The 25711-nt window shown below is 40.6% G+C and overlaps 1 protein-coding gene across 3 annotated transcripts in view; it reads right to left on the bottom strand.

Moving 5' to 3' along the window:
* The window catches only part of nhsb (Nance-Horan syndrome b (congenital cataracts and dental anomalies)), a 56848-nt gene that overhangs the window by 8290 nt on the left and 22847 nt on the right, over nt 1-25711 (bottom strand). For 2 of the 3 annotated variants that reach the window (XM_044353089.1, XM_044353097.1), the window contains exons 2-9: nt 3834-3986; nt 3594-3730; nt 3173-3220; nt 2823-2867; nt 2655-2699; nt 1807-1999; nt 1062-1193; nt 81-233 (exon numbers count right to left, since the gene is read on the bottom strand). In XM_044353089.1, the coding sequence (XP_044209024.1) occupies nt 81-233; nt 1062-1193; nt 1807-1999; nt 2655-2699; nt 2823-2867; nt 3173-3220; nt 3594-3730; nt 3834-3986 (906 nt within the window). Of the gene's footprint in view, nt 1-80; nt 234-1061; nt 1194-1806; nt 2000-2654; nt 2700-2822; nt 2868-3172; nt 3221-3593; nt 3731-3833; nt 3987-11843; nt 12021-25711 lie in introns of those variants that run through there. The other variant, XM_044353103.1, reaches the window with a different exon arrangement.

Genomic DNA, 25711 nt, shown 5'->3' with positions numbered 1-25711 from the left:
AGCACAATTATAAGAGCCTGACAGACTAAAGGGAACTGGGATAAAGAGGCAGACACACTTGTCCATTCTAAGGAACTTACATGCTATAAGGAAATCATCTGTCTGGCAGCCAGAGTCACGAGTGTGATGAAGGCGACCACTGATTGAGAGGTCTTCCTGACACAGAGAGAGTTGGTGTGGATTGGCATGGACGATCACTGTGCGCTCTCGGGCTACTGGTGATTCATCTGAGTCTGAATGCAAAGTGACAAAGCATGTTGGACATAATGTAAAAATCTTTTCATAAGACAATGTAAGGAAAAGATAACCAAACATAGTCTCCACATTTGGAGTTTTTTTCTGTGTCTGTGAACAACTTAATCTTATTTTTGTAGTTTTGGTCATTAATCCTACAGGTAATGGTAACATTTTACTCACTAGCTTGCAGAGATTTAGGAGCTCCCTGACTGATTATCAGATTCTACACAAATTCACAGGTTAGCCATTTTTCTAAACCTGTATTTTTTGGATTCAAAAACAAATGTAAGGTGAAAGCATCTGAAATGCACATTACAATTGTCCCTTGCTTTGTAAAACTGCATGCATGTGTAACAGTCTATGGTAATTACAATTAAATAGGCCAAAGTTGAACCAAGAGAATTAACTAGCACAGTTTGGGTAACAGTCTTTTTGGGGCATTTTCTTGCCTTTAATAGGCAGTGACAGTGGACTGATGACAGGAGACGAGTGAGAGAGAAATAAAAAGGTTGGTTCATCGTCTGTGTTTCAACCCTTAAGTCACAGAGACATCCCAGGTAACAGTTTTAATGGGAGACCTAGTATTTTTGTTTGCATGTGATTGTTGCACATGCAAACAAAACAGAAAAACATTCAGCTTCCCATAATTGACTCATGGATGTATTAGCATGGTCATGGCCCAGATCTCAGCAATTAAAGTTGTAAAATGTTGGTAAAATATGAATAAACAGCAACAATTGCCAAACCTACAAAATGAAGACCCATATAGACAGTAAAATAACCCTAAATTGTCCATCATGGAGCAGATGTGCACCATAACATACCCATGTCTTGTTGTACTCGTTTTGGTATTCCTGTAATAGTCTTCCTCCTCCTTAGCTTCCTTCTCCTCTGAAGAACGGACTGAGAATGGACTAGAGAGCAACGGGCACTTGCTTCCCTGTCAAATCCAACTCCTGAAATAACAACACAGAAGACATAAGCCATATAAATGCTGGTTCCTGTTTTATCCTTGCCAACTTTGCTCTTACTTAAAACTGGAGTGTGGGACTTTTGTCTTCCCCTTTTGGCAGTGAGAGTTATTACAAAAATACTGTCGACACATGCTTACATCAGGCTCCGCCGTAGCCTATTCCATTGCTACTGTTGCAGCTATAAAACGGTGGTTAAATTGTTTTGAGCATCAATCCCCATGAAATGACTTGTTTCACTATCAGAGTTTGATCCATTCGGCCTGATAACATTCGGGAAGTCTAGTAGAGTCACATGATTAAATTATTTTATCCCCATTCAAGTTAGTAGAGAGCTAATTGGAAGTTAGCAGGCTTGACTGGCAGAAGTCTTTGATGCGCTTGCCCTACCCATAGAGTATGCACAGTATGCATTCATCCATCCAGCGCGGCAATGTCAAACCTGATACCAGATACAGAGAGATTTATCTGGCAATGATAGGCTAATCAGCATTGTGTGAACTTGTTTGGCAAGGGCTTGAATGTAACAGACGCTCATTTATATGTAAAAGTTCCGCACTGCAGGTTAAATTTTTCTTTTTTCCCTTCTTTATCTTACCTGTGACATTGATGGGGATGATACAGGAGGAGATGGCATGAGAATCAGCATTTGTCTTCTTATCTGATGGTGGGAGGTTTTCCTTGGACCAGTTTGTCTGTTTATCCTGGGTCGAGGGAGCATTGGGAGCTGAGGCCTTGGCTCTGTGGCCTCCTAAGACCTCACCACCATCACCTTCCCCTGTCGAGGTAGCCTGGAAGAAAGGGATAGACAGCAGCAACATTATATACACTCTAAGTGTTGATTGAGTCCTATAGTATTAATACACAATTTAATTAGCTGGACAGATTAAAAACGAAATATTTAAACTGATGACATGTAGCCACTACTGTATATAACCATTTCTCTAACATCAGTAGATGCTATTAAATTAGACTGAACTAATCTGAGGACAAACAGAAAGTTAACACAACATAAATGTTCAATACCTTTCTATTCCATGGAATGAAGATGCAACCTTCATTAGGATAAAGTGAGTAAAAGCACTCAAACTATAAACACGAAGTACAACAAAAGAAAAACAGAACAGATGACATGACATGAGTAAAGATTAAAAAGATGTAAATAAAAAGGTTAAAGAAAGTCAAAAGGTGAAGGATGAATGAAACAATGTTTCGTTTCTCCAGTTACAGACCCAAAAATCTATGTTATACAGTATACTTATGTAAGTATATATATATTCTATGTTTTCTTTTCATATGTTGATACTTTTATCAAAATTCAGCCCAATTTAATTTGTCTTTCAACTACACAAGAAATATATGAGTTTAATTTTTTGGCTGTATAAGGCTGTATGAACTGTCAACTACTGTGTGTAGTTGACAGTTCATAATTCAAACATTTATTACCTTTCTTTGGATCGTCTGAATATCTGCTTCTCTTCCTGGTCTCTCCTGTTGCAGCCGGAAAGCACACATGTAAACAAATATTTCTGTGTATGCAAACTGAAAAACTTAACAAGTAGTTTAGTGAGGATATTTAAAAATATTTTAACATCCGTCAGCGAATTTTCTTACTTTTCTCTGTATGGTCTGGATCTCTGTTTCTCTTACTGTCCTCTCCTTCAGAAGGTTGAGAGAGAAAGAAATGAAGGTAAAGTTAGTGTGACAAAAAAGATTAATTCTTAACAGAACATGCCTTTCATGTATTTCTCTATATAGTAATAGGTACTAATAGTACCACATGATAAAAGAAACAAAATGTAAATAAAAAATGCGTTCATTGGTTCTACATGTGATGTTAGATGAACCCCAGACACAAAGCAGTGACTGTACACACAAACAGGTACCTATAATACAAATCGTACAGCAGGTGTCCTAAGTTAGACATTAGCAGACATGAACACACAGACGAACTTCTGTTTTACCTTCCTGGGTTGATAGTCTAACTCTCGCTCCCTCTCTGCTCTCTCTTGCTGCATGGCAACATCAAAATGAGATATTATGTCAGTTTGTTGCAAAACATGTAGAATCAAAGGTGTCAAATAAACAAAAAATATAAAATAAAAAAATATGATTTAGACAAATGTGTTCTACTTCATATGAACTGCAGTGTCTTCCTCTCTATTCCTTAGCTCACTTAACATGGAAAAGGCAAACTGTCCAGTTTTTAAATAATGACTGTTTCAAGTTAACTTTGTGTAAATGTTTTTGGTTTTTGCAATTTGATAAACTTTTTTTGAAGACTGAAATTGTCATGTGTGCCCATATTTTCTAATTAATGGACCTGTAAGAAATACAACCACATAATGTAATTTTAGTCCCTGCCATTAAGTGCATGATACTTACCGCTCGTGCCAGGCGACTCCTCTGTTGCCGGCGGATGGTGTGTGGTGAGGGGAATGTGGGCATGGGGGGCGCCACTGAGATAGAGATGGTCACCCTGTTCCTCTCCCGACTTGTGGACCGCTGGCTCTGTTGTTCGTCTGTGAAACACAAACATGAGCATGCACATGAAAACACATGCATATGCACAGAAATACGTACTCAACATAATACAACTATGCAGACTGTATTAGCCTCTCTTACCTCGGTGCAGGGCTCTGAGACTGAGCTGAGCGCTTCTGTGCAGCTCTTCCAGACATGGTGGTCGGGTACAAGGATGAAACACGTTGTGTTGCTGGTGCCATGGAGCCTGATAGTGAACCGACAGCTTGCTCTCTATATCCAGATTTGACACCGCTAAGATGAGAGAGAAGAGATACATATAACATGTAAAAGGGAATCTCTACAAACAAAACTGTTTCTGTATGATTTTATACATTTTAACGCATCTTATTGAGCTAACATAAAGTGTATGCATGTATCTTAGCGTCCCACTTATTTTAACACAAGTATGATTATGTATAAAGTAAATTTTACTAGTGGGTGTTTTTTGTATCATGCATCATCAAACTTAAGGTGGAACTTTTCCCTGTGTCTAAATGGACTACTTTTTTGTTTTTGTCTGAGGAAGACCTTGCTGGTTAAAATTCTGCATCAGTAAACTAAATACTGAGGAATTTATAAAATTTAGACCTCTAGTTCACTCTAAAATGCTGATATTTTTCTGGCACCTGATCCAGACTTTGGAGGGGTGTACACACTCAAATCAAAGAAACATAAGAACATAACCTTATAGACACATGTCCAAATAATCATATAACTGACTATGACTTCTTGGTAGGCTGAATGTCAGTTAGTCTGAGGCAATAGGATTAAACGCAAATTTCTTTTGGAATACGCATGTGATTATCTTAAAGCTACATTTTGACATAGGATCCCTACAAGGGCATCAAGTTTAGGCAACAATACTGTATCTATCTTGAGGCCCTTAGTTGATATTGTGCTGTAGTGGTACATATTCCCAAACAAAACTGCAGGTAATCAAATTACTACAAACCATTGATGTACTTTTAATCTGAAGGGGCCCCTAGGTGTCTGGGGTTCTGATGCAGTTGTCCGAATTGTCCAGTTACTAACCCAGCCTTGTTTAGGCCAAAATATAATTCTTGTAAAAAATAAATAAATAAAACAAAACTAATAATCATCACTTTAAGAAGTGGTTCTTGAAATAGTACATTTGATTGGCATGCCAACAAATGAGGCTCAACTCTCAGTGCCTGTTCCACCAACACCAGAAAGACAATAACAGAGAGAGAAACCTTCAAAAAGCTCACATCCAGGCCCGGCTTCACAATTTTCTACCAGCAGGCAGAGGTCTCACATTAAAGCCAGTCAACACATGAAAATACACAAAACAAAGGAAAATAAGGAGAACAATAACTAGATAACTAGATTTCTTTATTGTACATGAAAACATGAGATAAGGCCGTTCCTTGCCAGCAGGTGGCAGCTAAACCCACCTCACCAACTGTGCATACACCAGCAGACCACCATAAATTTCTCAGTCCTCCATGTTTATTTCCACTGCAATTTCTTATTACAGGGTGATCAGAAAACACAAAAATCCTGCTACTACAGTTTTACATGAATCATGTAAAACTGAGAATCTCTAACTTCATTTCCAGAGATTAAAATGGTTGATTTTCAGATGAGGAGCGTGAGAGAAGGACTGTGATTATCCATCTCTCTTATCTGCTCTCAGAGCCCCTTTAGCTTTTATTATGAATCCTATTTCCCTCTTTTAACTCAGAATTCAAAATGCGATTGTGTCCTTGAAAGCCACACTGTACATCAGTAGCCAGGCAACCTTTTGTTGCTCATCAAGGCTCGTATTTGCCTGCAATTAAATCAGCAAGCTCACATCTGCAGCATTCAGCCCATTTAAACTACTGGGTTAAAGAAGCACAGCTTATTCACGCTAAATAAACAATTACACAGCTTTTCCCCCCAAAGACTGTCATGTACAGTTACCTTCAAAGTTGTTTTCATGTTGCACATATCAAATCTTGTGTGTTTAACATTGATGAAAATAATGACTATTAAATACTTCATAGGAAAATATACGACCAGAAGACTCACTGGGCAAGTGCAATGATTTTATATATCAGTATAGACATAAAAGGGTTAGAAATGTTAAGATAAACTGAAATACATTCAAGAGAAATTTTTACAACTATGGGGTTAGTCACATTATTTTACCTTTCTCTGAAAGCTGAAATGAGGGAATAATATGGAAAGTGTGGTAGATCCTTGTCTTAGCTGAAAATAGCTTGTCTGCTCAATGAATTGACCTGCAAAATCTCCAAAAAAAGCATGCTATTATACTTTCTTAGTCCTGGTTGTGAGTAGTAATTACCATCAACAGAGCCAAGGAAGAGGTACAGAGAAGTAGAATATTGGAACCAGCCTGGAACAAAGGTGTTTCTATGAAAACAGTCTTCATAGAGTGCTGACCTAGTTGCTGTGATACAGTTAAATTGGTGGATTTGCTACTGTGACTTTACTCCCTGCCACTTGTTTCCCTCATCTTTCCTCTCATCATCCCTTCCCTCTCTTTTGTACTCATTTTTTCTTTATCTCTGGTTGCTGCTATGAAGGTGTCTTCTTATCATAATCATTATAGCATGATTATGATAAAAAGATAGCATTACTCAACATGTCCCGTGCTGCTTTACTCTATATGTGATCAAACAAGAGTAATAGTCTACAGCCAATGACTTTGCTAGCCACTCTTTGAGGCTGTACTTATACACAGCAGTGCTTTGAGCTAAATGCTAAAATGATCATGCTAACCACATCCATGAGGTTGACATGCTTACACTGACAATGCTAATGCTAAGGCTGATGCTAAGTATGTGTAATCTTTCCCATAATCGCCATCTTAGTTTAGCATATTTGTTTACGTTTCCTAATTAGCAAGTGCTTCCTCTGCTGGGGTCGTCATCATCTGGAGGATGATCATCTGTGCTGCATTTTATCAAGCCCAGCTGCCCTTCCCCCAGCCTAGCACTGGTGGCAGAGGGCACGAAGGCTCCACCTAGGCCCTGGGTGGACTATAATAAGATGACCGCCGAGCCTATGACCTCGAGGACCCGATGGCTCTCTTTAAGGATGACAAGCTGCAGGTAGCCAATTGCTACCCACAGGATGACATGCCCGGCCTGTTTTGCTTCTGCTGCTGGCAGGATGGGAATCCCCCTGCCGCAGCAGCCATCCTCTTCCTGGGCTACTGACGAGGGTTTCACCGCAGGCCTCTGTGCCCAGCCCCATGGGAAGTCTTGCCCGCATGCGGTTTATCCCATGCTCCTGTGGCCACACATGACGTCAGTGGTAGTGAGGACTGGGGTCATGGTATCCCAGCTAACCCTTTGGCCCCTTATGGCAACCATAACACTGTGACAGTTGAGCATTTTTCCAGCAAAAACACCCCGCAGGTGAGTGTTTTTTTTAAATTATTATTATAGGTGATGGTGGTGGTTTTTTCATCTGTGAGTGTGCACAGGGGACCTAAACAAGAGGCAGAGGCCTCACCTAGCCCATACAGGAAATTTTCCCCACTGTCCTCCGTGATCAGCTTGTGGGAGGATGAAGTGAGGAATTCAGCAGTATCAGTGCTGACTTTAGCCGCTTCCCAGCCATTTCAGTAGTGGTCCCCCAGGCACTCCCTCCTAGGACAGAAGGATTGGCACTCTCCCAGCCAAACCCGTTGCCCCGCCACTCAACGACAGTCACTGCTCAGCGGTATACATCAGACTTCCCTCTCCATCCTTGCAAAGAGAGTGGCTCTAGAGAAGGAGCTGCACTCAGGGGTTCACTCACAATCAGAGGTTCCCCACTTGGAGGCATGGAGAGGCTTCTTCTCCCCATACTTCTTGGTGCCCAAGAGGTTGGGGGGCCTGAGGCTGATTTTGGACTTGCGCGTTCTGAACGGCTACATTGTACAGAGACCATTTCGCATGTTGATCATGTTGTTGGTCAATCAGCTATTGGTGTGCATCTGGCTGGACGACTAGATGACCTCAAAAGACCTGACCAATGCGTACTTCCATGTTCCCATCCTGCTGCACCACAGGAAGTACCTGTGCTTTGCGCAGACAACACTACGAGTACTGCTGCCTCCCGTTTGGATACTCCCCAGCTCTGCACACGCTCAAGGGTGTGGAAACAGTGCCACTGGTGCCACTCCAGGAGAGGAGTGTGAGAATCCCAACCTACATAGATGACTGGCTGATCCTCGCTGTGTCCAGGCAGGAGACGGAAGCCCACAAAGCACTGGTCATCAAGCATATCATGCAGCTGGGCTTTATGCAGTCGTATCTCAGGGACGTGACTGCTGGTTCAGTGTCTCAGTGCTTGGTGCACTGTCTGGGGAGACCTTGTCTGGAACAGACTGAGGTGTTTTTTGGGTGAGTTCAGACAAGTGTTGGTTGGGGCCCAGCAGGGGTTATATATTATCCCTACGGCCTTCAACTCAGATTTTAACCAATAGCAGAGCTAGTTAGAGGGCAGAGCATGTACAACGTAGAAAAATACTCAAAGAACTGGAGCTTCATCCAGGTAAAAACTATATTTATGGTATAGGTACTATGGATGTCTGTACAAAATGTGTCAATCCATCCAATAGACGTTGAGATATTATGGTAAAATCTAAAACTGTCTTCTGCTGGTGACGCTCAGAGGATCACAGAGTCAGTAAGGTTCGTACACTGGAGACAATGAATGTCTGTACAAAATTTAAAGGCAATCCATCCAATAGAGTTTAGGATATTCAGGCTTGACCAAAGTGGTGGACCTACCTACCAACCGACTGCCAGTCCTCACTGTCATCCCTTGAGCCACACCATCACTAGCATGCATGGCTACAAACTCACACACAGAAGATTTCATACTTAACACATATTGCAGAATATGTGCATACTTAAGAATACATTAACAATTAATTTGCAATTGGTATTAAACACTAGACTGGTTCATACAGGGTGTATCAATGTTCCTCTCTTGACCACTCAGTCCAATACTTTGCCGACCTTCCCTCTGGCGGCAACTCTTATAGCCCTAAAAACACTGCAAAACATGACCAATACACTGCTGGATTCAATGGTAATCATATCTCACAAGAATCCACTGGGAATACAAGTAATTTCCCCAAATAGTTCTAAAAGCCAGTGATCAGTAGCATGTAACAAAATCTAAATTTTTGTAGCTCAAAACAGACTCCAGCTATCCTACCTGCATTGTCCTGCTCCCGCCTTGCTTTTGCTGTCCTGCTTCTTTTTTTCCTCATCTGCTTTTGATTGTAATGAAGCTTATGCTGGGAGTTACCCATTGCTAACATCAAGGACTAGCCAAAATATGGAGCACACATATACACTCATCTAATGCACTCTCCTTCTTACTATATTCCTCCATCTCTGTTTCCCCTCATCCTGAAATCTGCAGGTGCAGTGTCAGCAACTTGCAGTGTCATCATCAGGACTTGCATGCCAACAGCAGCAAGAGAGGAGAGGAGAGGAGAGAGGAGGAGGTATGTGATAAAGAAATACAATGCAGTATGGAAAAGAGAGTAACGCAGCCAATTCATGGGATTCAAGCAATCACAAAACGCAGTGGTGATGCAAATGCTTAACATCTTGATTGTGTATGAACTTTGATGCAATTTGGATTTTATGTGGGAAGTGGGATCAACGGCTGGATATAAGAATATATATGAATATGTTGTGCCCCTGTGAATCATCTCAATGGAGGCACTTGTGGTGAGGTGTCTAAAGGCGCCACTAAACTTCAACAGAACTGCTTGTTGGAAGGTCAAACAGTGTTTGAAACTCCCACCACACCTCTCAGACATCGGAAATTAGGCAACTGTGTCTTGAAATTTCTGTAACTTTCCCAAATTGGCAATCCAACATTTACACACACTTCATGCAACAGTTGGCCAGGTGTGGCAGAGGTGTCTCTTTTCATTCTTCATTCTTTACACAACTATTTTTTGTGTACCGCTGAGTGCAACACCCTGAATCCCTTCCAGGAGAGACTGTCTGAAAGTGTTTGCCATTATATTCATATTTAAATGATTATCACATTTTGCCCCTGTCTATTATGGCCTGATTTCATCCATCTTCAAATGTTGCTGCTTGGAGTGGCTATGAACAGTTTCGCCTTCTGCTGTTCTGGGTTCTTATCTGTACCCTGAGTGTAAGGGCTTGAGGGTGTGTTCAAACTATAGTGGAGTCACAATACTCAGCCTCCCCGGGACCCAAAGCTAGCCTTAGTGCTGCATACTGGAGCTGATTCTCAGGTCAAATCAGACCAAGTTTTGGATACTTTCAGAAGTGTGGCAACACTCAGCTGCAATCAGTTTGACTCAGCAGCAACTCCAAGGACCTCTGTGTCAAACTGCTGCTTTTTTGTGCTGAGATGAGCCTGTCGAAGTGTTTTTTGCATCTTTTAAGGATGTCCCACCACACTGCAGGTGTTCTATACATGATCAACTGGCACAAGGACCCGTTGTAGGATCAGGAGGTGATAACACTTAGGGATCCCCCGAGAGGTGTTTTTGAGAAAAGGACCTTTGGGCTGCTCTTGTTGCTCTTTGGAATGGTAACTCATACCGAGAGTCTCATATCTGGGAGGTTTGGCTGATGTGGGCTCTTTTAGGGAAGAGAAAGAGGAAGAAGAAGACAGTGGAGAACAAGAATATGAACTAGAAATTAATTTCTTTCTTAGAAACTAAGAAATTGTAGAAAAAAAATCCTACCAGTGACTAGATGATTTTGATCATTTTGTGCTTACAAAATTATGGTATGAAGGTCGGTAGCAGACCACAGCAAACCAGTGAACAGCTCCAGCTTGTTTACAGATGTACAGAGGATACACTATAGTGTAAAAAAAAGCAGTGCCAACGACCTATAAAAACATCACAACCAGGCACAATCATCCATGACATTTGCAATGAGAACACTAACTCTCCACATGTCACTGCCTTAATAATGCTCTCTCTTTCTGCTACAGCTATATGATTTCTCTCTCTCCGGTCCAGATGTGAGTGAATGTAAGTCATTAGTAGAGAATGTATTAGGGTGTATCTGGGTCAGGCAGCACACTCCCTATGGCAGTAGCTGCAGAATCTTGTCATAGTAGACAGCTGTTATATAAGAAACACTAGCTGGCCATTTCTGCAGAGGAAAAACTGTATACTGTTAGTGGACCTCCAGTGGCTCAGCAGTCAGAGCACACATTACCTCATCTCATCAACAGTAGTAAAATCGATTTTTCAAATGATAGCAGTGTTTAAACTGTAGCAACCATTGCAGGAATGACACTTAATGATTTGGAGAAATAATTGTTATTTATGAAATCCCTTCTGGCTGAGCGTACTGCACATAGTGGAATACAACCGCTGAAAAGTTACATATTCAGCAAAGCTGCTGTCAAGCTTAATATCCACTTGCACTTTTACCCTTTACCATACAGCCCCCCTTAAGTAGCTTTAAAGTTGTTAAAATTGCCTTATTCTGCACTGTCTGACAGAATCACATATATTTTCTGGATCGGCTTGCTCCAACGCTTCTTTGAAGCTATATGATGTTTATATTGAGTGAAATATTCAAACCTAAGACTCCATGTTTTTTTCATGGCTGCATGATTCTAGCAAATGGGAAAATTCTAGATATCTGTGCATCATTTTATGCAAATTTCCTTGACATTTAGCCTGATATATTTGATAGTGTTACTAACTTTGCAATTGGGGTGAACAGTTTTTTTTATCACATAATCAAAGTCTCAATAAAACAACTTCATGTCCATAATCCTGGAGTATGCAAATACTTAATTAGCTTACCTAAATTTGTCAAAATTGTATGTTATCAAAAATATATTGCCTGCCTATCTAGTGATATCTAGTATAATGTCTAGTGATATCTAGTGCAACGTAATCCACACAGCCATGAATATAGACAGAATGGTAACTATGTTTCCTCATGTGATTATTTGATGTCGCAACATTGCCACGGAACAACTAATCCCAGTGATATCATAGTCACATACTGACTGATAAAAAGTTCAAAAAACAGTATAAACAATGCTAATAAATGCCACACACTAAACAGATTATTAAATAACATATTTTAAGAAACATACTGATATTACAGACAGTACCTTTGGACCGCACAGGGACACAGCCTAGACCTAGACAAGCCAAAGCCATGGTTAGCAGCTGTCCACTCTTTCTTCTTCTTCACCTCTTTTTTGTCTTTGTCTGTTGCTCCACCCTGTCTCTTGCAGGCTCCTAGTCATCGGTCTACCAGTAACTTCACTTTGTTTACTCCTGCAGACTCAGAACCTTTCTAAAGCATTCCTGTGCAAGGCCAACATCCAGACTAGCAACATCTGCAGACACAGACCCTCCCCCTCCACCTCCTCACCCACCCACCTGCTGTCCCTGATTTCTCCTCCCTTCAGCTGGCCCAATACGTCACTGAAAAGAAATATTTCCTCTTTGTCTTTAGGATATGAGCAGAATTCACTTTGGCCCTCGCTGAGAGCTACATCGCATCACATGATGCGCCTATGCTTCATCACAAACTAAAAAACTTTACTGTCCCATCTCTGTTGTCCCTATGAATCACCCCCATTTGCCAGTGTCAGATGGTAGGATCCCGCCTGGGCATGGCTTGTCCCTGACCGTAATCTCTCTATGATGCAGTAATATGTGAAGGGAGGGGGATTCAGTCACAAAGTATTAATGTATTAATCCACCACATGCTGGGAATATGTATCACATGCTCAATCCTTCTATTGCTGCCACCAAAGAGTAATGATCTAAGAGTGTGTGAGTGTGTGTGTGTGTGTCTGTGTGTGTCTGTGTGTGTGAGAGAGAGAGAACACCTAATGTGTTTTTTTTTTCGTTAAATAGTTGATAAACATTACAACAATGAGGCAGAAAAGACCATCATTTGAAATCTGAAAGCAAATTAATCTCAATATCCTTCAGAGTTTTCATTTAGGAAGTTTTGGCTTTGTCTACACCGATTGTTAGGCGTCAACATCCCCATGTGGTTGAAAAATAAACAGCATGACACACACACACATAGATGGAGACAGAGAGAGTGTATGAGCACCCTGCCCGGTAATCTGCTGTAATCTGGAGCTCTGGCAGTTCACTGACTTTGGAGTAGAGCTGGTGGAGCTGGCAGTCTGCTCGAGCAGCTTTCAGCCCCCCGCCGTGGCCGGGAACGACACAGACACACCGAAAATATCTGCACATGCATGCAAACCCACCACGTGTCTGCACGCACTCCAGTGCAGTGGTCAACATCAGGACAGAGGAGAACATGGTCGGGAATATTAAATGTACGGATGTTCCTTTGGCTTGCCTTAGTTATTTACTGCAAACAGGACTACTGGGAGGCCTTTAATAGCTTCTTGTCCCTTAGGTTATTTGCCAGTTGTGGTGTTGAGTGATCTATGAAACATCAGGGCAGGATCACAGACCTTTTAACCGCATATGAACTGCATCGTAACCTGAGCTTCTTGGATAGGGCCTTAAAGGCTTGTCCTGCCTGAGGAGCTTAGGCTGAATCATTAATCAGTATCATCTTTTAAGTCACTTAAAACACACTTTTACAGGCTTGTTTTATGTAAGGACCATTCTTAATTGTCTTTTTACATTTCACACTGATGCTTTTCTGTGTGTGAATGAAGTCTGAAACAGTGTAGATGATAAATAAATACTTCTATTTCTGTCACCTTCTGTTTCTCTTTTGTCTGCTCTTTTTTGCTCGATGTCTATATTTGTCTCTATATGTTTATCTCTACCCACCCTCCTCACAGAATGAATAAATCATACTATCCCCATTCCCTTTTCCCCAGCCCTATTTCCAGCTGCACACCTGCACTATTGTTCAGTCTCTCTCCTCCTCAACCCCTCTGACCTGCACAACATTAATGTTGTAACATGTGTGTATGACTGTGTGCACTTTGAAACAAAGTAATTTTTATATGGGTCTACGGCTTGTCTGTATTGGCTACGAGAGGTGAGTCACAGTGGCCAACAGTCCAACCAGAAAGCTTATTTATAGCATCCAGTACGTCACGGCGAGCACGACAAGCCAGAGAAAATATCAACAACATAACAGCAGGTTAAATGTTCAAGGGATTATTCCCTGGCCCTGCACACAATGTTTACTCCCTCACCAAAAGTGCTCCTGTACTGCCCCTTAGTGGCACCGCATTAACACTACACAAACTCAGCAACAATGCCTGTATGTACAGTATATGTGGACTGAAAGCCGTTTCATTGAAATACTCGGTGGATTTGTGGGGGCTGCCATATGTTTATCATACAGTTTCTATATGTTGAGGGTGAAAGATTTATCAAAGGGATGATCCAACTGAAAAACAAGTAAGCCAAAGTGTTGATACTATGGTAAACATCTTAATGGAGAAAATAAGGTCACTATTCTGTGGAACAAAACAACATTTTCTCAACTAATGGCTGGGAACCACTCTATGGGCATTGCTGTGTGCCATGTCTCATCCACTATTTTGCTTCAAAGGAATATTTTTGACATTTTGGGAAAATACACTTTCTTTTCTAAATTTAGATGAGGCAATCAATATCACTCTCGTGTCCCTTATGTCATGTGCCAACATCTCTAAAGCTCACTAATTAATATGATGTATCTCATTTATTTAATCCATATACAAACAGTGAAGTTAAATTTGCCATGTGCTATAATTATTTTGAGAGTTGCTGGAAGGCAGACTTTGTAACTTTGGACAGAGACAGGTTAGCTGCCAGTCTAATGCCCACCTGGCTCTAACTCCACATTTATAGAAATAGTTCAACATTTTGGAAAATATGCTTAGAGTGAGTGTTCGGTGAGAGGATCGATACCACCCTAATGTGTGTATGGTAAATATGAACCTACTGCCTGCAGACTGTTAGGTTAGTTAAGCATAAAGACTGGAAATGGGGAAACACCTAGCCTGACTCTGTCCAAAGATAACAAAATCTGCCTCTCAACTCATCTTAAGCTAACTAATTAAGGCACATATTATATCTTGTTTGTATACTCCGTACAAATAAGAAGTGTGAAAACAACATGTTTGGATTTGGAAAAAGCAAACCAAACCAAGAAACAATTTGACAAAAGAAAAAGACTTGGCAGCTGTCTGGAAATGGAGTGTTTAAAACCTTTATATTGTATTTAACACATCAATGTAATGCACATAAACATTAACAAAACAAGTCAAAATACCACAAATATGTTTGTGTGTCAGTGGACACACAGTTCCTGAGAAAAGCAGCAGCAGGAGATCAATGTTTTATCATCTCATATTGTTGTAGGGCCTCATCTCCTCTCTCAACCTTTTTGAGGCTTCTGTGTTTCCCCAGTCCTCATCAATATTGCAGCATTGTTCCTAAAGAGGCAGTAATCAGGGAAGGAAATATGGAGAGAATAATAGAGTAGTGTAAACTGGAGGGAAAATTATTCTATTCCGTACTATTCTATTTGGTCAGTAGTAATTCTTGTACCTTTTGTATGAACAGTGTATTTAGTTTGAATGCATGCAGACAAATTAGCTTGCAATTAGTTTGCAAAGGTAGGCATACACTAATAATACACACACACACACACATACACACACAAACACACACACAGTGTATGAGGTACCAAATGGGTCATCTGGGATCTTTGGGTTTGAATTAAATAGTTATGCCTGGTAAGTAACATGCTGTACACTTGTTTGCTTGCATAAGTTACTTAGCATGGATTTTGGTGAATAATAACTGATGACTAGAATAACAACAAGAAACAAATCCTTAGGTTCTCATTCTTTCTAGCTTCAACAACAACTGCATCAGATCACATATCAGCCAATTAACGTTTTCTGGCTGCTCTGTTATGTTTTGGCGAATGCTTACTTGCTACAGTAGGTGGTTTATTATAACGTTATCCTCTTTGGATTTGGGACTCTGTATGGCAGTGTCTAGTGTGGCATTTAGTTTCTGTTTTTAGTCACACCAGTGGAATTAGCTCTAAGAATAGCAATGTTGGTAGGTTGGTCAGTCTTTCACTTTTGTCCAGACTGAAATATCTCTACAAATATCAATATTTATCGATATCAAATATCTCAACTATTGGATGGATTGCCCTGAAACTTTGTTAACACTTTGGTGGTCCACTGACTTTTCCTCTAACACCATTATGAGGTTGACATTTTTGTTTTTTATTGAAATATCTCAGCAACTATGGGACAGATTGTCATGAACTTTGGTACAGACATTCATGTCCTCCATAGGATAAATACTAATAACCCTGAATTTTCTTCTGATGCCATAATCAGGTCAAAATTTTAATCTGTACAGCACTGAAACACTTGCAACTACTAGTGACTACTAATGACATTCCCATCAGCTTCAACTATTTTGTATTTAATGCTAATTAGCAGATGTTAGCATGCTACCACACTAAACGTAGATGGTGAACATGATAAACATTATAGCATCAGCATGTTAGCATTGCTATAGTGAGGATGTTAGCAAACTGATGTTAGCATTCGGCTCAAAGCACTGCTGTAACTATGAAGTACAGCCTCGCATAGCTGCTAGTGTGGTTGTACACTCATAGTATTGTTTCTGATTTGATAAAGGGACCCTACTCTGAACCAGTGGTTCCTTTTGGCCAGTAACCCATTAAAACATCATAATACCTACAAATTAACCAGATTAACAGGATTTTCACAATTTTTATTCCATTTGAGGAGACTAAGAAGCTGAGAACTTTTCTCAGATAAAACAAATCTGACAAATGAGATATGGTGATATTTGTATGGTAGAAATATCTTTTGTTTTTCTATTCCACACATCTTGACCACCTACAGTAGAATTATCATGATCACAGATACAGAACCTCACACACACTTATTCTTCTGTGCCAAACACATACATTGTGTCCGTCCAAAAATATTAAAAACACACCAATGATCAACACCATTTCACTGCGTGACATGTTCCTTCATTGTGATGAACTGTACTCATTTTGTAGTTTATTTTGAGACAATCCTACATACACCATCCTGCTGACGTAAATGCTCATTAGCACGTATTAATCCACAGCTGAAAATAGTCCCCAACAGATGTAGTACGTACTGCTATTTGAGTAACATTTGCTATAACTACAGTGCCCAGGTGTTGTAGGAAATGACTGAGCCTTTTTAAAAATGAAATTATATATCAGTTAGCTGTTGTTGAAGATTTATGTATTCAGTAGGAAGGGTAGGAAAGTCGGAAAGACTTTAAAAAAAGACTAATGGATTGTTGTTTTTGGTCTTTTATTGGCTTCTCCTTCAAGCCAACAAATAACACTAACTATAGCAAGTCAATATTTTTACAGTAGTTTCATTTAGTGCACAACAGTAGGTTTCTTGTTTTCATCTCCTCTAAACATAACTTTTGATATCACCTCCGTGTAGACCAGCGGCAGGGGGGTGGGAATAAATGGCACGATCATGCCAGTAATGATGGTGCCAGTGTGTGTGTGTGTATGAGAGTATGTGAGTGTGTGTGTGTGTGTTTTCATATTGTTTTCTGTGTGTGCTTGTCAAACAGACTTCAGCCAGCATTTTTCTACCACTGTTTGTGTGTGTGTGTGTGTGTGTGTGTGTGTGTATGTGTCTGTGTTTGTGAATGCTTCAGCCATGTTGGTGGAATGGCACAAGACAAGCCATCGCCCATGTTATTTTTAACTGCGTGTCTCCATGGAAACCGGCACATATGCAGGGAGGGGGTGATCTCCTGCTGTGTGTGTGTTGAGGAAGACTCCAACCCCTGGTCATAGTGTGAATGGGAGTGTGTGTGTGACTTCACTGAGTGTGTGTGTACAGGTGCTTGTGTGTATGTGTGAGTCTATAAATTGTTTTTGGAACAAATTAAAAGAGTATATTTTTACATTACTATGTTACAGTTTCTCTGCTTTGTGTGTATATGTAGCCATGTCATATCGGAAAGCGTGAGAGACAGAGAGAGAGCAGCGAAGGGAGGGCCTGAGGAAACACCAACATGCTGTACCTGACGACACGGGTGGTAGTGGGGGGTGGGGGTGGGGGGGGTCTGTTACCTGAACCTGAAGTAACCCAAGCTGGGCTCCAGGTTCACCAAACACATCATCTACCAAATGTCACTTCCCTGGTCTCTAATATGCAGGTGAGCTGTGACTAAGCTTCACTTTATAAACTGTGAATTATTGATCTGCTTTTCTCTGTTTTCTTCACAAAACCGTAATACCACTATAATCTAATGTGTAGTGAAAAGGTGGATAATTCTGACTCTGAGAATAAGAAAATCAACTGAATGCACTTATTTTGGTACTGCGTGCTTGGCATCATCAATACTGACTCTTCATTATTTATAATCAATGGATCAATGAGTCTACAGTGACTAAGACGTTCCTCTGTTGTTGGGTTGGGGGAGGGTTTATGTTCGGTGAGGACATTCTTCTATACGTCTCGCTTTAGAAGCCATCTGACAGTTATCAACTGAGTGAATGTAGTCGTTTCTATGGAAACAACTTAAAGATTAAAGCTGCGAAGAGCGAGAGCTGTGCCAGAGTGATTCCCATAATGCCTTGTGCCTGGGGATCTCAGGGAAAGAGAGAAAAGAGAGAGACAGAGTGGGACACATTGGCAGAGGAGGCAGTGTGTGAATATGTGTGTGTGCTTGTCAGCTCTAGAGGTGCTGTGCTACAAATCCCTGCTCTATTGTGACAGCTCACATGACCAGAGATACCAAACTCAGCATCCACGGAACAAACACACACAAATGTACGTGCACACACAGAAACTTGTTTTTGTCGCCTACGAAGACATGGCACTGACGTTCATTCCCTGCAGACTTATTCTAACCTTTAACAGTTAGGTTACACCTAACCCTTATCCTTAACCATAACCACTACATCCTTGAACCCAACCCTTTACTTAACCTTAACACTAATCTTAGACTTAACCTTAAAATTTTAAGGCTTACCTTGTAGGGAGTATGACCAGCTTTTTGTCCCCAAGCAGGTGATGTCTCCTCACATTGTGACTGTGTGGACAGATTTTTCTCCCCAGAATGTGAGTTATACGAATCCCTGTTCTATTGTGACAGCTTTTATGACCATAGACGCAAATATATGCGCTAATGCACGCACACCTAGATCACTTGTTTTTGTCACTTAGGAGGACATGGCTTTGACTAATATTAATACCCTGAAGATTTATTCTAACCTTATTAGTAACCACTACATGCCTAACCCCAACCCTTAGCCTAACTGTAAGTCTAACAAGAACAAACCCCTAAAATGAAATGGTTTACCTTATGGGGACCAGAATTTTCCCCCAAAACAGGATAATGTGACCGTGTGAAACATATTTTTGTCCCCGAAATGTGAGTAATACAAAGCCCCTTTTATTATGACAGCTCATATGACACCAAACTCAGTGTCCACACACAAACACATGAATATACAGTATGTTCACATGCACAAAAATGCACACACACATACAAAGACACTTGTTTTTGTCGGAGATATGTGCCTAACCTTAACCAAAGTCTTAACACTAAAATTGAATGGTTTACACTGCTAAGTACCAGCTATTTGTCCCCAAATGGGAGACAAGTCTCTATAATGTGACTGTGTAAAACATATTTTTGCCCCCAAAATGTGAGTAATACACAAATACACACTCACACACAGACACACACACACACACACACAGTCTCACACACCTTCATTAGCATCACTGTTGCTAATTGGAGCCTTTTCCTCACTCTCACTCTTGTCTCTTTTCTCTTTCCATCCAATCATCTATTTGCATCTTTTCCTCTTTTGGATTTAATGTATGTGCCTCCTCCCCATGTCCTCCTCTTTCTCCCTCTTTCTCCCTCTCTCTCTCTCTCGCTCTCCCCTCCCCCTCCCCCTGGGTGATGCCAGTGCTGTTGTCAGGCTGGAGCTGAAAGCAGCCAATCGCGTGGCTCTGTGCTGAGGAGCTCTGGGGTGATGTTAGGCAGTTTCATGCTCATATGATGAGCTTTGCCAAATGTAGGTCATGCTTCTCCTCTCTCTCTCCCCCTCTCTCTCTCTTTCTCTTTCTCTCTCTCTCTCTCTCTCACTTTTCCAGACACACATACACACACATAAACCTCTTCACCCCTTCAAGAGACACACACACACATACACAGAAAACAGATAAGGAAGTGTGTATCTTCATCGCATAGGTATACATACATAGCCAGACACAAAAAGGTGTACTCTCACGTATAAACACACACAAGTCATCCCTCCACACACACACACGCACACACACACACACACACACACACACGGTCTCATACAGGGTGTGGTGACATTGTGCTCAGTGGTAACACCCTCTGCTGTTTGGTAACAACTGGTGGATCGGTTCCCCACAGGACGGCTCACAAGAGGTTGGAATTCTTCTTCTTCAGCCAATATTTCTACTGATGATAAAAAATTTATTACAGAGTAAAATCACACTATGAAACAAAAACTACTCCTGCCTTCTCCTGAACTCTTGTTGAACTGCCACTGTCTGTGCTGCAGTATAGCACAAGCAGGATTATGATGCGAATAGCAACCATAGGAGCCAGCAGATTATATATAGACGGTAAATCAGAGACCTGCACTGAGCAGCATGCCTTGATTTGAAAATGATGCAATGGATGCAAGTTGTATTAGAGAAACCTATTCTTTTTATGAAGTACTGGTACACTGGTGAGGCATAGCTAGGATGTCAGAAATCCTGAGGTCATTAGTCTATATTTCCCAAGTGCAACCCCACCTACTTAAGATATTTTTGATTTGCTACCAACCAAACTCTGTAAAAATGTTCTGAGTATGTTTTTTTAAATTACGCAATTTCCCATTTTAAGCCATTTCAAAGCCAGGTCCATAAAGAAATGATTTTCCCAGTCTAGAGTGAAAGAATTTGACCTCAACCCCATCCAACCTCAGTGCTTGACCTCACTAATGCTCTTGTGGCTGAATGGGTGCAAATCCCTGCAGCCAGGTTCCAAAATCTTGTGGAAAGCCTTCCCAGAAGAGTAGAGGGTGTAATCACAGAGTAGTGATTGGACACTGGACATTTATAACTTTCTGCAGTGCTCTTTATGGTTATAGTTAGATTATCTGCTAAAGTTTTGTACGCAGTCTTTTCCATAATTCTTTTTGAACTGGAGATTTATTTTTTTTACCATAGTTTCTCACTGTTCTTAATGATGATTCCACCTGGATATATTCAGGTCCTTTCAAGTATTGGAAATGAAACAAATGGATAGCACTTTTACTTATGGAAACTTGACAATTTTCTCTGGTGGCTTCTCTCTTCTTCACTCTGTTTATTTCTCATATTAAACCTGTATCAATCACACCGAGGAAATAAGAGGAAGAGGAAAATCAGAAAAGGATTTGAGACAGTTGAGATAAAATGTGTGAGAGAGGGGCTGGGACAACTGAAAAATTGACTATTTCTAGTCAGATCCAGAATCAGAGGAGCTGTTTTTTTTACTTCAATGTGGGCCTCCAGCAAGAGGAACAAAAGGTTGAACAAATTTTGTTTTGTTTTTAACTAATAGTATAAAACCTTCACACACACATATATCACACCTCCTATGTCAAGAGCTCATCCTGTGATACAGAGGTCTTTTACTTAAGTAAAATTACAAATATAACAATATAAAAATACTCTATTACAAGTAAAAGCATTAAAAATACTGATTAAGTAAAAGTACAGACCAGCGAAATGTATGTTAAGTATCAAAAGTAAAAGTACCTATGATTATATATTCTATTATTAGATTGTTAATTCATAAACAGCATTTTACTGTTGCAGCTGGTCAAGGTGGAACTATTTTTGACTACTTTATATAGTTCATTAGTTTTGTCCATGGTTCCCAACCTACAGTATGGGTTGGACCCTTTCCAAAGTGTCAAAAGATAAATTTGAGGAGTCGTGAGATAATTAATAGTGGAGAAAAGAAGAAAAAACGTAAGTTTAGTGACACAAATCTGTATTAATTTTTTGGACTTTTCTCTAATCTTTGTGTTTTTTTGTGAAATCATGTATAATTTTTCCTCTTTGGGGCTTGAACAATTATTCAAATGAAACGATCTGTGATGTTGACTGCTACCAACTCAACTTAATCTGAAAAGTGATCAGTAACTACAGCTGTCAGATAAGTGTAGTGGGGTAAAAAGTTACATTTTTCCCTCTGAAGTGTGGTGGAGTACAAGTATAAAGTAGCGTACTTAAGTACAGCTCTGGAATAAATGCATTAGTACATTAATGCAAATTTTGTCACACCTTAAATTAATTGCACATGCTGTTTCCAGAATAGATTCATTTCTTTGACAAGATCAACTTATGTGTTGACATTTAACTCCTTTTCATGGCTTATAGGGGGAACCTTTCCTCTTAAATTGCTTTGTTGTAGGATATGAATTAGCTTTACAACATGAGCTGCTAACAAATACACAGCCTTCCCTGACACACACACACACACACACACACACACACACACACACACACACACACACACACACATACACACACACACACACACACACACACACACATACATAAAGCTCCTCCTCAGAGAGAGAATAATTTCTACTTCCCTGGGTTGCCACTGCTAGGTTGACCTATTTTTGTCCAGACCTCTCTCTCTCTCTCTCTCTCTCTCTCTCCCCTCCTCTCTTTCTGTCTCTCTCTCTCTCTCTCCCCTCCTCTCTTTCTGTCTCTCTCTCTCACTCGCTCCAGCCCCATAATTCACCCTGCTTAATAATTCACTACAGCTTTATAAGCCTCTACTCTACTAAACGACAGGCTCAGGAAAACAACAACACAACAGATGCATTTTTACAAAGACACATAGATGGAACAATATGCACTTACTGCTTAATATAGGATGTACTGCAAATATTTGAGGTAGAATGTATAGTATATAGTATAAAAATAGACAAGTAGAAGGATATATGAGTTACTTGTAGCTGTAAGAAGTTTAAATTGGCAGGTAATTTACATTCACCACATGACATCACTTTTTGGAGGATGACAGATTGAGATTTGAACAAAGCAAGAAACAGAGAGATGGCGGTGGTGGTTGTGGGGTGTTATTGTAAAACCACAGATTATTTGCAAGTCTGTGCACAGACTCACTCTGCCTGATGTGATTGGATGGCCAGATTGGGCAGGAACCAATAAGGGCACCAGGAGGAAGAGAGCAGGCACAGAGAGTACTCTCGCTGATGCTGGGCACACCCTGTAGCTCTGTGTGTGTGTGTGTGTGTGTGTGTGTGTGTGTGTGTGTTCAAATGCCTATAAAATTAAGGTGTGGATAAAGTTTGTGATTATTTATATATTTTGCACACATGTTTGAAAGACAGTTTTCCCTATTTCCTTTCAACTAAAAATTCCAGGCTTTCTTATTTTACATCTACCCTGCCCCCTTTTTAAATCTCCTCCCAAGAGTCGATGCAGAACAAAGACAACAACTATAATATATTCTGTGCCCATATTGTCATTGCATTATAAATAACACTTGCACCTCTGCAATTTTTTTCAGAAGCCTGTGTACCGGTGTGAATCTTTAAATTTGATGCTATTATTTTTGAATTTCCTCTATTTCCTCTAGTCTATTCTTAAGAGTTGCAAGCTGCAGCAGATGATTCTGGCTTTAAGGGCTTTTAGTGGGAAGAATAACAAGGTTGACAAAATGATCTGGTCCTAAAGGAATAGTTCAACATTTTTGGGAAATATGCTTTAAACTTCAGTGTTCATATATCGAGGTTGAAATTACAAATCACTTTGCTGATTTGAATTGTTTCTTTCAGTTCAGTTTAAAGATTTATTATCACTATGTAGTTTGTTCACTTTTTTCTGTCATGTCTCCTTTCAAATGCACATTCAGTAGATACAGTCCAAAAGTCTGAGACTGAATGGGAAAGCGGTCTCAGACTTTTGGACCCTACTCTACATTAGTAGAGTTCAGCACTGAACACTGCAGTCTGACTGTCTTCAGTTCAGTAGTAGATTCAATTAGTTGCTGGTTCAATATGGTGTGTTCAGTTCAGAACAAGGGATGTCAGCAGTTAACCATTAATTGGTTAACCGCCAAGAATATTGTTGACCGGTTACGCATGTCAGTCTCTAGGTTAATTTGCATATACACTCCGCTAACAATTACCTTTTCACAACATCAGATATTCTTTTTGAATGGATAAAGTACTGGTGTAAAACCGACTCCTGCATGGGGTGTTGAATTATGGGTTGTTTGTAGCCTCAATGTTACTAGGCTAGCAAGTGTCTTAAAGTCTGTTTGTAGTGTGTGTGTTAGTCAGCCTTAAATGTGTTTGGTTAGCTCACTTTAACCTGCAGGAGTTTCTGAAGGCTCATGTGTAACATGTTTTTCTGCCACAGAGGAAATAAATTCATGAAGAGTCCAAAGCATCTTCTGACGTTTCTACTGCTACCACTGTCACAGATGATAAGGAGCTCAAAAAGACAAACAGGCAGTCGTATAAATGCTAACTGCTGGAAAAAATCATTTTTGAGCGCTTCTAAGAGCCTGGTAGGAGTGTGTGAGTATATAATTATACTATGATACAAGTCATATTCAAAAACTAGCGTTATTTTTCCAAAAACAGCTGTTGGAAAAGGGGGGGTCATCTTATAATCAGGGTCACCTTATGTTCGGGCCAATGCAGTACTAGCACTATGCTGTACCACATTAAGAGCAAGCACCCGGCTGCCATGTCTGAAGACGGCTCACAGTCGCAACCAAAGATCACTTTGCCGCTAGCCAGGGGGACAAAGTGTGATGCGTGCTGGTCTGAGGCCATCACCCAGTTGGTGTACTGAATGATTGAGACCAATATGCTGCCAATTAGCGTGGTAGAGGGCCAGGCATTAGAAGGGCTAGTTCCGTACTTTGAGCCTGAGTATGTTCTGCCATAAGGAGATACTGTGAGTGAATGCATTGAAAACACTTTAAGGAGAAGAAGGATGAGCTAAAAGTCAAGCTAACCAGGGCAGACAAGCTAGCTCTGACCACCGACTGCTGGACGGCTCTCACAAACGAAAGCTACATCACAACTTTTCTTAAAAATTAACGAGTTAGTTCTGTATGTGGGGAGAGCTCTAAAGCTAAAAGCTGCTGGTTCATTCAGTGCCGGTGATTCAGTTTGAAGATTAGGTGTGAAATATTCCGTCGTACATGTACTGTACTGAACGCCTCTATTTTTGCATGGATTAAGCATATCAGATATAACATGTTAAGTAGTGGGTTTAAGAGGTGTTGGTAGGCAGATTTTGTTACCTTTGAACTCAGCCAGGCAAGCTGTTTTGCCCTGTATCCAGTGTTTATGCTAAGCTAAGCTAACCGGCTGCTGGCTGTAGCTTCATATTTACCATACAGATGTAAGAGAGGTATCGATCTTCTCATCTAACTCTCGGAAAGAAAGCAAATGAGCATATTTCCCAAAATGTCAAACTATTCCTTTCAGTCAAGGTCAAAACAATGCTTTAAATTAAAAATGGCCTCGATGCTTCACTTCCATGCTATATTTCCCACTAATGAGAGCGCAGAAAGAGCATGGGTGTTGGGTGCGTGAGTGTGTATGTGATGCTGTAGTCTGATCAATGTGACAGTGAGAGTGAGTGTCCTCGAAGAACCCCGGCCTTATTGCTCGTCTCTTACACACTGCCCCCCCACACACACATAACATACTCTGTCTCTCAGAGTCAAACACACACACACACACACACACACACACACATGCACACACACACACACACACACTGCTGTACAATGGTTACAGTTTCCTTCCCTTCTATGTCCTCCCTCCTTCCTTCCATCATCATCTTCCCCTCGTCATCGTTTTGTCTCTTGCTCACTTCACCACTCCTTCATTCCTTCTTCCCCTCTTCTTTCCCACTTTACACTTCAGCTGCGGCTGCATCCTGGA

Source organism: Thunnus albacares, chromosome 1 (genome assembly GCF_914725855.1).
Source record: "Thunnus albacares chromosome 1, fThuAlb1.1, whole genome shotgun sequence".
NCBI classification, from domain to species: Eukaryota; Metazoa; Chordata; class Actinopteri; order Scombriformes; family Scombridae; genus Thunnus; species Thunnus albacares.
Note: the sequence above shows the minus strand (reverse complement) of the source record. Positions and strands in the feature narration are given on the sequence as shown.